This window comes from Pipistrellus hanaki, assembly GCF_964339955.1.
Source record: "Pipistrellus hanaki genome assembly, chromosome: 8".
In the NCBI taxonomy this organism is placed as follows: Eukaryota; Metazoa; Chordata; class Mammalia; order Chiroptera; family Vespertilionidae; genus Pipistrellus; species Pipistrellus hanaki.
Genome location: NC_140510.1, coordinates 43,019,541 through 43,034,099, shown reverse-complemented (window position 1 = coordinate 43,034,099; position 14,559 = coordinate 43,019,541). Strand labels below are relative to the sequence as shown.

Genomic DNA, 14,559 nt, shown 5'->3' with positions numbered 1-14,559 from the left:
AAGGTTTAGGCAGCCCCTTACCATAGCCCCCTCCCCAGACATGCTTGTAAGTGGGAAAGTCAGCCAGATGCTCAACTGTGGTTCACTTGCATTTTCCCGATTTTCACCCCATGGTACTACTGTGTCATGTCTTACTTTTTTTTATAGAAAGAAATTCAAGCCATGAGTCAGTGCAGCCATCCCAACGTAGTGACCTATTACACCTCTTTTGTGGTAAAAGATGAACTTTGGCTGGTCATGAAATTACTAAGTGGAGGTAAGTGGATTTTGTCATTGTTTGCTTGTTTTCCTTGGCTACGATTTCAGATTTGATCCCCTTACACCCATATTTAAGTTTTGCATGGGCCCTGGCCGGTGTGGCTCAGTTGGTTGAGCACTATCCCATGCACCAAGAGGTTGCTGGTTCTATTCATGATCAGGGCACATGCCCAGGTTGTAGGCTCAATCCCCAGTGGGAGGCAGCCTATCAATGTTTCTCTCATTGATGTTTTACTTTCTCTCCCTTTCCCTCTAAAATCAATTTAAAAAAAGGTTTGCTTAGAGAATCAAGTCCAATTCAGCTTAACTTCTAATGTCCCCTCTACCACTATTTTCATGGCGTAGGTTAGACTCCCTGCTCTCTGACGTCTCTGTGCCCTCATGTGCGCTGCCCCTCAGCCCTAGACCTGCCCTTTCCTCTCCATGTGTTCAAGTTCTAAAAGCTCACCTGTTCTCTGCAGCTATCCCGTGCTGTCTTCAAAAACGTTAACCAGTTCTTCCTTCCCTAAACCCATTCCTTTTTAACAGTATTCAAGTCCTTAACACAGTGCAGTATAATGCATCATTTCAGTGCTGTGGCGATGGGAATGTTCTGTCCAGTGCTCTCCAGTGTCTGCTAGTTACATGTGGCTCTGGAGCACATGACATTGGCTGGTGCTGCTGAGGGACTGAATTTCTGTTTTGTTTTAATTAGCTTATATTTAAATAGCACAGGTGGCTAGTGGCTACAGTGTTGGACAGTGCAGATTTAGATTGTGGATTTGTGACGAAAGCACAGTTGAATGTACTTTTTTTGTTTGTTTGCTTGTTTTGTTAATCCTCACCCAAGGATATCTTCCTATTTTTTTTTTTTTTTTTTTTTAGAGAGAGTGGAGAGGAGGTGGAGAGACAGGGAGAGAAAACATTGATGTGAGAGAGACACATCAATTGGCTGTCTCTCACATGTGGCCTGACCGGGGCCAGGGACTGAGCCTGCAACCCATGTACATGCCCTTCCACTGAGCTAAGGCTCAGATGCACTTTTAATTCATTGTATCTGAGACCCAGTGGGGTCCTCAGTAAATGTTGTGTCAGTTGAAACGGAGAGAGACCTCCCGCATGTTAAATTATTTGCGTGCGGTATAGATCAGAAGCGGCACTATTTTATCACATGTTTGCACTCGGCAGGGAAAGTCACTTTCCCGCACCGGCCTCAGATCACTGAAGTTATAAAAGCCCGGGGCCGTATAATTGATAAGGCACTTTTGCACTTTCATATTTTATTTCTTTTAACCTTTTAGCATCATAATTGATAGGGAACGATAATGATAGCCTTTAAGTTTGTCTAACACTTACTCTGTGGTTAGATCCTATTCAAGGCGAAGTATTTATTTCATGGAGTGTAGACAGCATCCTTGAATGGCAGGTGTCACCATCCCTGTTTTCAGAAAGATCAGAGCGTTCCATAGCTTGCCCAAGGTCACAGTTACTGTCCGTGTTGGAATTGTGACTGTGGGACCTGTTGATTTCAAAGCAACGCTGGACGTATTATCACCTTCCCTTTACTGGCCCCAGAACTGAAGCACAGAAAACAAGTTATTTCCTTCATAACATCCAGCATCCCCACTTCTCCAGCATGTCCTCTCTCCAGGGCCACACACTGTGTAGCATCCTGAGATGTGAAGTGGGGTTAAGGAGCAAAGGAGAACATTTTGTGGTTCCTGGATGAAGCCCAAACCGGCTCAGCACAACATGGGCAGTAGAACAACCCATTTTCATCTGCAGACCCTTTGCCAGCTAAGGCTGAGCCAGGGGGGCATTTTAATTTTTTTAAAGAAAGTATCTTGGATCAAGCAGAAGCCCAAAAATGAGATGACGAATCCCTTGTAATGGCCTTGGGGCTGCTGGGGTGGTCTCAGTAGGGAGCCTGGCAGCTTCGAGTTCCGTTCTGTTCTGGTATTGTCAATCCTGTGCACCATTGTCTCCTTGAGTGCCTACTTGGTTTTTAATTAAAAAGTGAAATGAAAAAGGAAAGACAGAAGCAAAGGGAAGCCTATTGGAGCCAGACACAGCAGTCAAGTGTCGGGCCTGCTTCTTGGTTCTCGGGAGGATGGCACTTTATCGATGACAGGATCCACTCTCTTCTCCGAGGGGCCCACCCACGGTAACTTGGGATGCTGGATAGCCCCAAATACTCTGTTGAGGCTGAGGATTTTACTTCCTTTATTTATTTTTATCCCAATTAACCTTTTATAAGCCTGAGAATATCCCCGGTTCACTTTCCTCAGGACTTGCTAGAAAATTTCATTGTCTTTTGAAAGAAAACAGTTTAGTCTCCTGGGCTTCAGTGGGTAAGAGGAACAGGTTTTGCATTTCCACAGGGAAAGCGAGTGTGGGCAGATGTGGATGCTAGCTCAGCTCGCTTTCCGCAGCCAGGCCAGCACTGCATATATGCTTGGCATGGTGTGTCCTTATAAGGTAAAAATCAAATGGTTTTGGAAGTATAATATTCTGAATGAGCCAAAAACCCAAGAGTCAATGAATAAACAGATGTTCCATTTCTCTCTGAGGTAGGACATGTGCATTTGTTTCCGTCTATAATATTTTATCACATTCCATCTCTTAATGAGGGGTGGGCGGTTAATCTGGCGTAGTAACATCCGATGAGGAAACTCAGCCCTCTGAGTTAATCATTGAGAGCCTGGAGCCAAAGTCAGGTCCTGAGGTAAGCCATTTGTTAACTCGTCAGAAATGTTGACTCCCCTGGGGAATATTGGTTTTTAAAATGACCCAGAGGTTCGGAATATTAATTGCTCTGTGCTGAAACATGAATTCACAGTGCCAAGGATACTAACCTGTTTGTTATAACAGAGTACTGTGTATTCATTTTTTTAATCATAAAAAGTCAGTACGTCAATTACCACGTCAGTAAAAATAAAGATTGCCTGGAGTCACAGAAAGGAATCTTCCTGTTCTCAGCAGGCCTGGAGGTAACACACCTTTTTTCTCTCCTCCCACCTGTACCGGTTGCTCTGGGGCTCACTGCTGCCTCCTCTCTCCTGGCTTCCTGGTCCCCCCCCCCCCCCGCCCCAGTTCTGATGTCTTGAGCCCTCTTTTGAGTCTGTAGCCAATTGCATGCCTACCTCCTCTCTCCTGGCTTTCTGGTCCCCCCCCCCCCCCCCCCCCCCGCCCCAGTTCTGATGTCTTGAGCCCTCTTTTGAGTCTGTAGCCAATTGCATGCCTAGGGGAAAAGGGGTTCCCTGGGCAGTGGCCCTGAATAGTCTTCTGGTTCCGGACCCAGAATCCTTCGCATTTACTTCAACAGGAAGTGAGCCCGCAAACGTGTATGTCCTGTGTCTGGCCATGCGTTGCCGTGTGTTTGTGTGCCTTGGGGATACTTGTAGACAAAAAACACATTTTTATGTCCTCGTTTACTTTTCTAAACAGGGAACCCCATTCTGAAAAGGTAATGATGACGCCCACCCAGTTTTTCCGTTCTTTTGCCTGTCCACTTAGGTTCAATGTTGGATATCATCAAATACATCGTCAACCGAGGAGAACACAAGAACGGAGTTCTGGAAGAGGCAATAATAGCAACAATTCTTAAAGAGGTTTTGGAAGGCTTAGACTATCTGCACAGAAACGGCCAGATTCACAGGTACGGCCTCCGCAGACATGTTCAAACTCAGCTGTCCCTTTAGTCCTAGTTAGTAAAGAATATTAAGGAAAGACATATTGCAGGTGGGTAGGGATTGGCACTGTTTCTAATGTAGGCTACATAGATGAGGTGGGGGGATACTTAAGAAAAAAAATAGAATATAGAGAGTACTGAGTGGACTCAGGAAAAAACATCAGTTCACATGCTGCTCTGGAAGCATGCTCATTTGAATTGGATATCATTTCTAACTTTTTAATGCAGGCTAGACTGTTTCAGACATTGTAATGTGTTCATTATTTTTGACATGATGGTGAGAGGGAAGGAAGAGGCACTGATTTCATCTTCCTTGTGTTATAAAATGCCAATTTAGATAGCCAAACAACATAGACTATGAGTGCCTGGTGTTTTGGGTGGGTTAGCGTTATCTTAGAAATAGTTGTAACTAGATAACCATTTACCAGTAATACTAATAGTTTAATTTCCCTACCCCAAACTATAAGTGAGCAATTTACTCTTTTTCCATAATTAGAAAAATATTACTTTAGAAATAGTTGTAACTAGATAACCATTAGAAATAGTTGTAACTAGATAACCATTTACCAGTAATACTAATAGTTTAATTTCCCTACCCCAAACTATAAGTGAGCAATTTACTCTTTTTCCATAATTAGAAAAATATTACTTTAGAAACTAAACTTATAGATTGTCATTTTTAAGTTATTATTTTTAAAATATATTTTATTGATTTTTTTACAGAGAGGAAGAGAGAGGGATAGAGAGTTAGAAACATCGATGAGAGAGAAACATCGACCAGCTGCCTCCTGCACACCCCCCATCGGGGATGTGCCTGCAACCAATGTACATGCCCTTGACCAGAATCGAACCTGGGACCTGTCAGTCTGCAGACCGACGCTCTATCCACTGAGCCAAACCGGTTTTGGCTGTCATTTTTAAATTATTAAGACCACTCAGCACACTTCTATATAATGAAGAAATATATTGTAGAATATTATAAGTCGTGTTCATAATCAGTGTCTCTTCAGAGGAGAGACTGATCAAATCAATTTTTTAAGAAGCTGATGTGATGAATTTGGAATTACACCACAAACAATAGAACAGCTTTACATTCTTGATAAAACAATAGTATTGTGAATATATGGGCAATCTTAACTCTAACATAAAAGGAAGCATCTACTCACTATTGATTTAATTAAATCTGGATATTGATTTCACAGAAAATATTTGTTACTAACATCCTAACCACTCCCTAGGAACAAACTATAAAATCACATGTATTTTATAATTTTTGAAATCTATGTTATAATTTTAGTATTTATAAAATAATGCCAAAGTACCTGTATTCTATGATATGCTTTAAAATCTCCCTGAGTGAATTAATGCAATATAATATCGGTACTGCACAATTCATCCTTCTTTTTTTTCCTAATAGGGATTTGAAAGCTGGTAATATTCTTCTGGGTGAGGATGGTTCAGTACAAATAGCAGGTAAAGCTGATAAAGATAAAATCTTGTTTACAGAAGTGTTATATTTTCACTGAATATAGAATCATGCCTAAGAAGTTAATAAATTCACATAACCTATTTTAAGAATGTATTTGGGCTTCTGTATTATAGAATGTTTGGTTCTTAGGCATAACATGTTTTCCTATTGTTTTGATAAATCTTTGTTAGATCGTCCGAGAAATATTATTTTTTAAATAATAGCCCTTTGATAAAGAAAAGTTTTATTTTTAATTATATTTTCTACCTTTTTAGATTGAATACTGGTGATATTTATATAACTGCAAGAAAAGCACTTTGAGAGTTTTTTAATGAGTTTGAAACTTTAAAGCATTGTGCCCGGTAATCTAAAATCTTTTATTTCAAAAGAGGTGGTAGAAAGAATTGTGAGTTCTTAAAATCTAGGGCTTACTTGGCTCTTAAATCTGACCTGCCTGGCTATTCTCCACCGTCATCTGGCACGCTGACAAGTAAGTGTCTACCGAGTGAATGCATCAGACAGCCCTTTTAAGTACAGAACCTCTCATTTTGTTAATGCTCCTCGAGGAATCTGAGTGGCCTGGGGTAATACGTAGCCTGATGCAGGTTGACTCTTGTTTTACCCTTGGCCATGAAGGCCTGTCTCAGCAGTCCTCTCGGCTGTCAGTGCTTTTGGCATTTTTGGCTGGCCAGTCCTTCCCTGTAATGGACTGTCCCTGTCACTGAAGGGGCTCAGCCTTCTGGCTCCAGGCAGGAGATATTACTGGCATCCTCCTTGGTGAGAATCGCTGACCTAACATCTGTCGTTGGAGAATGTTGGAGTTCGCCCCAAATGTTGAATCGGCCTAATCTGCTTCTTTTTTGAGTTGGAGAGAAAGAGCCATGGGGTGTGTGTGTGTGTGTGTGTGTGTGTGTGTGTGTGTGTATGTGTGTGTTTAACATGAATTTAGTTATTAGATGAGAGTTGATCACGGTCCTTGATCCCAGGTTTTTTTTCCCTAAACAAATCGGAGGGTTTGGGGTTATTATTCGAAATGCAAGAGCTTCAGCAGAAAACAAACACACGCCCAACACAAGGACAGGCCTTGAGTCATCTGTCTGATTTATTGTTTACCCCTCACTGCTTAAGTGTATGACTTTCATAACATGCTGAATTTTAAACCATGTAAATTCTGACTTAGTAAAACAAATGAAAGGAAATGAGTCAGTAAACTTAATGAACTCTCTATCGTAAAAGCCATGTTCAAACCTCTTATTATGCACAATTCCAAGCATGGCCCGAAGAAGAGAGAACTTTGGAAGACCCCTCTTGTACCCATCACCTGGCTTTGATCAGTCTTTGGCCATTCTTGATTCATCTATTGATATCTTCTCCCTCCCTGCTTTGGTGGCTCTCACTAATGTTGAATTTTGTTCTTGAGGCATCCAAATTAGTGCCATATTTACTGATTTTATATATATGTAAATATATGTATTTATTAATATATATTAATATATATTCATTTTTGTTTTCATTGTAAAGAATGAAGAATGGTCCTTGTTCCACAGGCTAAGGACAGTTTGAAAAAAAACCCCAAAAAACTTCACCTAAATAAGAGATAACTGAAAACATTTGTGGACAAAAGCCTCAAACTGTTCAGCACCAGAGTAGTCTAGTTAAGTACAAGCTTGGGGATCATCAGCCTGGGCTGAAATTCCCAGGTCACCACTCAAGCTCTCTGACCTCGGTCAGGTCACCTAACCTCTTTAAGACTCAGTTTCCATAGAGGGAAATACAGATGTAACCCGCTTCATCATTTTTGTGTGAAGTCACATGAGGCTCTTTATGTCCAGTGACCTTAACAGTGGCCAGCATATATATGACAGGCACTTGGTAAATACCAACAGCTGGTACTTCTGGTACTATTACTACTATTGCTACTTTTGCTATTGCTGCTGCCGTTATTACAATCAACAGGATCACACTGACTGTCCCCCGGTACTGCCTGGAGGTCATAGGTACCTCAGGTTTGTCCTGTAAGGGGTTTAACTCCGAGGAGCTCTATGAGTTTCACAAAGGCAGTGCTTACTAATTAGGGAACTTAGAAGTTCACTTCTCATTCATCTTGCTCTACGCTGCTTTGGAAGTGCAACTAACTGTTTCTGTTTTGTGATAAAATGATCATTTCTCAGTAAGAGGATCATAATAGCAGTGAACTGCCTTAGGAACATGGAGACGGGTCACCCCCTGCCATGTTCTGCCCCTTGGTACGCAGCCAGTGACCTCATCCCGCTGTTCTTGTCAGATTAAGGACCGGAGCGCCATCCCGGGCGTTCTGGAGCACAGTGTCTTTTTCTCTTAAGATTTCCTGACTTCCACTCCCTCTCAGGCCTCTGGTTCTTTTCCCCACTGCGGGTGCTGGTGGGGAGTGTGACCCAAGAGACACGCCCTGTGGGCTGCGGGACTCTGCAGGGCCTGTGCGGGGAGCCAGCGCCTGGGTGTTGTGAGGGTTAATGACTCCATGCAGAGAGCTCAGAACGGTGCCTGGCACGTGCGGAGGACTGTGTGTACAGCCACACGGGGCCTGCCTGGGTGCCCGTTTGTGTCTGTGAGTGACCTCACGCCTGTGTATAACACGAACTAAAATTGCATCTCTAGATGCATAATGGTGGGTGGACAGGCATTCAATTGCACTCTTTACAGTTCTAGAGCTAGAACTGGCTAGAATTCACATTTCATTTTCTCCATAGTCTCTAACCTGAGTATTTAGAATTAAATTTTTTTTTTTTAAAAAAACTATGAAATAAAACTATCACTTAACACACATTTGGAATGTTTCTTCCTTGGAACAGGTAGATGCTGGTGGTATCCCCACTTTATAAGAACAAAAGCTGACCCCAGCGTCTGTGGGTCTTCTGCTGGCATCTGTGTCCACGGGGTGATGTGGGGGCCTCGAGAGTAGACACTCACAGCGACGGGAGAGGTGTCGCCACCTGTTATATGTGAACAAATGGAGCATTACTCTCACTCAGACTGTGTGTGCCCTCTTCCCTCTACATCTTTATGCTCTTTAGGCCTCGAGTTTTGAAATAAAAGTTAAATAGGGGAGAAGTTTGCATTTATTACTTTGCATGTAATGTGTGTTTATTTTACCTTGAGAGTATTATTATGAACATGGCTTTTAAAAAGAGTATTGTTTTTTATCCTCACCGGAGGATGTTTATTGATTTTAGAGAGAGAAAGGGGGAAGGAGGGGGGGAAGAGAGAGAGAGAGAGAGAGAGAGAGAGAGAGAGAGAGAGGGAGAGAGAGAAAGAAAAGGAAAGAAAGAAAGAAAGAAAGAAAGAAAGAAAGAAAGAAAGAAAGAAAGAAAGAGACAGACAGACCGATCGGTTGCCTCCTGTACTTATGCAAACAGGGGATTGAATCCACAACCTAGGTTTATGTCCTGACCGGGAATTGAACCTGAAATCTTTTGGTGTACGAGATGACGCTCCAACTAACCGAACCACCTGGCCAGTGCTAAAAAGGGTATTTTTGCTATTCTAATAGAAAGCAGAATTTTTATTTTAAAAAATCACTTCCTCTATTGTATATACACACATTTCCTTTCTCAGAACTTTTGATGAGAAAAGGGAAAATAAAGGGCCTGGTTGAAACCACAAAATACCCACCTCGTACGTTTTCATTGACCGTGGGTATAAAATCAGGAGCTGATGTGGGTTGAGTGCTTCCTGTGTGCCAGGCCAGGTGCCCTGCTGACGCTTTGTGACTCATCCGTCCTCGCCACAGTCCTGTGGGGGAGTGCTGCTTTTACACCCTTTTTACAGACTGAAGCCGGAGGCCCAGGGGGAAGGTAGTTGCCCAGGTAGTTGCCCAGGTGGTGGAGTCAGGCTCCAAATTTGGGCAGTCTGGCTCTGGAGCCCCTGACCCACTGCTGTGGGACCTCCAGGCAGAGCATCCCAAATGTGGCCGGAAACAAGCTCAGTTTTGGGCGGAAGACCGGTCGGTGGCAGTACTAACTCCTGCACGTCTCTGCATACCTTGATTTTGTTTTGGTCTGGGAAACACATTCAGCACCTTTGCCCCCTTGTCCGCTCTGAGACCCAGCGCCATTTGTCAGGTTTTAGGAGGAGCAGTCCCCCGCGGGCAGCATTTGGAGAAGAAGGAAGCACCGCAGTGACAGCACACACTCTTCGCCCTGGGAAGCGTCGTGTCTCCTCAGGTTTTGAGAGAACATGCTTTCCATCTTCGATTTCTTCTGTGCGTGGGCAGCCTGTCTGTCTTGTGACTTCCCGAGAATAAGCTTGGATCGGGTGCCTTGGTGAGAGTCGTTGTCTTTGCTGCACTATGTGCTGGAAGGAGGGGCTCTTTAAAAGTCATGCTATTCCCACGGCCCCGCGTTTTACTTTCCAGTTTGATGCTCTGTCATATTGTCAGGAAGAGCTCAGTGCTTTGTCTGGCCAGTGACTCAGCCCGTTTGTCCGGAATGAATGAGATGCTGTTCTAGGCCAACAGAAAGCCACATAAGCAGGTACCTTTGGGGTGGTCCCTGCAGATATACGTACCTTAGGAGTCTTTGAAATGGTGATCACTTCTCAAGGACTGTACTAGTAAAGATGTTGATTTCACAACGTTTCTTTTCTAAAGAACTTTCTGGAAGGATATACTAACTACTGCATTATATGAGGTGGAGCTCATGCTCATTTCCACTTAACTTTTGCCTTTTAGGGGTGTGTGAGTCTGAATTTTCCATCTCAGTTTTCCTAACGGAAACCAAATCTGGTACTGAGCTAAGGCAGCCAGAACTGTAGAAATTTATCACCACCCCTATGTAATGTACCTGAGGCCACGAGATAAAGCTGAAGCACCAGCTTTTCACTGACAAGGCGCATGGCTATGACTCGGGGCAGCATCTCGGTTTTCTGGGAGGGAGATTATATCCTTAGTCAGCCTCTGAATACATTTTCAGCTTTAGTCTGCATCTAACACTATGACTAAAACTTCTACCGGGAAAACATGGAATTAGACTTAACTTGCTTCCAATACTCAGGTATTTTTTTCTCAAGGAGCCAGAGGGAGAGCTACATGGCAGTGGAGTTTTATGCTCATAGTGGAGTTTCATAGCTCAGTGGTCGGCAAACGCGAGCCACATGCAGCTCTTTGGCCCTCTTAGTGTGGCTCTTTCACAAAATACCACGGCCTGGGCAAGTCTATTTTGAAGAAGTGGCATTGGAAGAAGTTTAAGTTTAAAAAATTTGGCTCTCAAAAGAAATTTCAATCTTTGTACTGTTGCTATTTGGCTCTATTGACTAATGAGTTTGCCGATCACTGCCATAGCTGATAGTTTCTTTTGTTGCCCTCCTGTGTTCTTTGGCTCCAGGGAAGTGCCCTTTGGCGAGGGGAGGGGGAAGGTGTATTTTCTGTGCTGTAGGGAAGACAGGCTGCTGCTTCAAGCAGGTACCGTGGGCTCCGTGCATGCATTCTGGTTAGTGTCAGAAAGCTCAGAAAGCTCCCGGGACATGCAGACCAGGGAATGGTGATTTCTCATCGGATTTGGAGTGTGTGTGCTCCGACACCAGACTGCTCCAGTTCACACCCAGGCACTGCTCCTTCTAACCCTGTGTAACCAAGATATTTAACCTCTCGGCACTCAGTCTCCACTTCTGTGCAATGGGAAAATGCTTGTGCTAGAGGGTTAAAGGAGTGAACACACATTCCAGTTGAGAACTATTTAGCTCATATTGCTTTTTCATTGAGATGGGGATGTTGCCCTTTGATTGTAAGGGCTGTTGTAACATCGAAAGGAGGCGGCTAGGGAGGCCCGGCTGTAAGCACCCCTTCTCACCTCCTGCTGTGTCATTTTGCTCTTCCTCCTTTAGCCCTCCGAGTTCCCTAGTATCACCAGAGTGAACAATCTACCACGCCAATCTGACCATACAGTTTCCTGGTGCCAAGTGAAAAACTTGCTGATGGCGTAAAGCTCTGCCTCCCCCAGTGGCAATGTGAAGGCCCCACCTGTTTTCCCGTCTCCTCCACCCGTGCTTTCTGCTTCACTTCTTCGAGATTCACCTTCATTACGTCAAGCACCTTGCCCTGGTGGCTTGAAAGTGCCCTCCTTTATACTCTCCAAATAGATGGCAGTGAACCTGGGTCTCCACGTCGCCCACTTCCCTACAGGTCATATACTTACCAGCTGTAAACACTCATCTCAGCACCCCCAACGGTGCCTGACACAGGACAGGTGCTCCCACAGGTTGTGCACAGGCACCCACCTGACAGTGGCAGAGGGTGGGTAGGTAAGTCACAGCCGAAAGCTCAAACAAGTCCGAATGCACCAGCTCAACAGACGGGGAGGTGAAATGGAAAATATTTAGGCGTGTGTGCTAGTGTATAGTTTTAAGGCTGAAAAGAGTTTTTTTTTTAACAAACACATTTCAGCTTTGATTTTAGGCAAGCTCTGTCTCAGCCAGCGGATGACGAAACGATTAATAATGCTAAGGAAGAGTGAAGCAGATCATACAAGTGAAGGGCCATGGGCTACATTCAGAAAGCAGAGGACGTGTGCGAATTAAAACCTTTGGCGGCTGTAAAGTGCATTCTCGTGAACCACAGTATGTGGTTTGAGTTTCAGGAAGTTTGTAATTATGTGAATTATGGTTTAACAAACTTGCCAAAATTCTCTCTCTCTCCCTCTCTCTCTCTCTCTCTCTCTCTCTCTCTCTCTCTTTCTCTCTCTCTCTCTCTTTCTCACACACACACACACACACACACACACACACACACACACTGGTTTAAGGAAATAAGGACAGCAGATTAACATGGCCCCCAGAATTTGAGCTCCTGGTAAATGGTAACATGTGTGAAACCTCTCACCGGAACTGAGGATGCAGTCGGTTGTGGTAACTTTGTTTTCCATCCCTGCTGCACACCATGGGTGAGAAATACTCGGGGAGATTTTAAGCAGCTTCCCATCCTGTAGCAGCTGCTAGCGGTAGTTGAGCAGCAGCTTTAGGAAGGAGTCTTGCTGGGGTGAGCCCGATGGGGAGCATCGCTTTGCTCGGCTCTTGGCTCTTCCGCTGGAAGCTTCCCGCAGCTGCGCACCCTGGGCTGCGTGGGGACTGGCTGCGCTTCCAGGAAGAGCATCCCCGAGGATGTGAGGCAGATGGCCTCAGCCTTCCTCCTCCCTCCCCCTCCCTCACATCTCTCCCTTCCTTTCCTCTGCCCTGCCTCAAAGGGCCTTCTTTGTCATCATTAAATTAAATTTTATATATTACCACAAGCTGTTAAAGTCTGGGACAAACAAGAACTTTTAGACTGAGAGCAGAGAAATTCAAGTCAGTTCTCTGCTGGATCGTGTTTTTTATTTTTATTTTTTATTTGTGTGTTTATTTGATGATTTGTTTTTTCCCCCCCCTGTTTCTCAGAACCTCCAGGTTCTTTCCTAGTTATGTATCACCTCTAAAATGATGTTCTTGGGTTCTCAAGTTTTCTTTCACTCTACAGATTGCACAGCTGCCATACAGAAAACTCTGGGTCCCCAGACCCCCAACAAAGGGCCCTTCCCACAGCCTTCCCCACCTCTCTTAACGGCAGCTCCATCCTTCTCGTGAACAGACCACAAGTGCGGTGATCATCGACATTTCTCTTTCTCTCATACCCCGTGTCCTGTCCAGTCTGTCACCAATTCCTGTTGTCATCCTCGGCACTGCACCTCCCCTGCTGTCACCCTGGTCCAAGCCACCATCCTCGCCTGCCTGGGTTCATAGGGTCACCCCCTAAGCGGTACTCTTCTTCTGCTCTCCCCCTCTGTGCTTCGTTCCCTGCATGGTGTCCAGAATGACACCGTTAAGTAAGTTAAAGGCTTATCTCATGTCTTTACTCAAAGCCCTCTAATGCCTCTCCATCTCAGAGCGAAGTCAATATCCTTATGGTGGCCTACCGCAGGACCTGGTTGAGCTCATTTCCTTTGTCTTTCTCTCCCTCATTCCACTCCAGTCAAGCTGGCCTCCTTGCCATGCATGCTTTTGCCTCGGGACCTTTGCACTGGCTGCTCCCTCTCTCTGGAATACTCTTTAGCACCGCCTTCAGATTCCTGGCTCAAGTGTCACAGCAGGGAGGCTTCCGTGGCCATCCTCTGGTAAATTGCAGCTCCCCTACCCTTGCTTTCCATCCCCTGATCTATTAGCGGTTCTCAAGGTGTGATTCTAGACCAGCAGTGTCACCATCACCTTGGAAACGATAAAAATGCAAATTCTTGTGCTTTTTCACTCCTGGATCTGCTGAGTCAGAAATTCTGGAAGGAGGGCCTAACAGTTTGTATTTTAAGAGCCCTCTAATGATTCTGATGCACACTCAAGTTCGAAAACCACTGCTGCATATTATACTTCATAACTTTGTTTATTATAATACTGTATTTGCTCACTGTCCTACCCCCACCCTAATTTAAAGTTGACCTCCACGAAGGCAGGGTCTCTGCTCTATAGTTCCAACGTTTAGAACTGGAAGTGACAGTAAAGAGCTAGGTAAGTAGTTGTTGAATGAATTACTGAACATAGGAGTTAGTCACTTCATTATTTTTATTTATTTATTTTTTTAAAATGGGCCCTCCCCTTTGTCTCCACACACTGTTTAAATATATTTTATTGATTTTGTACAGAGAGGAAGAGAGAAGGATAGAGAGTTAGAAACATCGATGAGAAAGAGTCATCGATCAGCTGCCTCTTGCACACCCCCTACTGGGGATATGCCCGCAACCAAGGTACATGCCCTTGACCGGAATCGAACCCGGGACCCTTCAGTCCCCACGCCGACACTCTATCCATTGAGCCAAACCGGTTTAGGCGGAGTTAGTCACTTTAGATTAAAAGAATAATGAGCAACAGAGTTCAGACTGTGATCCTCATATTTTAGTGATTTTTCAGTGTTAGGAGTTTTAGATATAAAGTTTTTGATGTAAAGTTTTTATATGTTTTAGATTAAAAAACTCCAGATTCTTTAAAGCCAAACTAGCCCTTTGCAAAAGTCTGTGGGATTGATGCAAACTGTTGCTTTAAATACTTGTGGCAACTGGAATTGTGCTATTTTAATTATCTCCCATAGGGACCATCTCTTCAAATGGTACAGATGGGTTATTCTGGTGTATCGGAAACTTCTAGTAGTAGAGCTAGTTGAGTGGAGATTTGT

The 14,559-nt window shown here is 44.1% G+C and overlaps 1 protein-coding gene across 1 annotated transcript in view; it reads left to right on the top strand.

Annotated features, from left to right (window-relative positions):
* The window catches only part of STK39 (serine/threonine kinase 39), a 252,613-nt gene that overhangs the window by 75,029 nt on the left and 163,025 nt on the right, over positions 1-14,559 (top strand). The window contains exons 3-5 of the mRNA XM_084892329.1: positions 148-256; positions 3,754-3,895; positions 5,346-5,401. Coding sequence (XP_084748455.1) covers positions 148-256; positions 3,754-3,895; positions 5,346-5,401 — 307 coding nt within the window. The remainder of the gene's footprint in view (positions 1-147; positions 257-3,753; positions 3,896-5,345; positions 5,402-14,559) is intronic.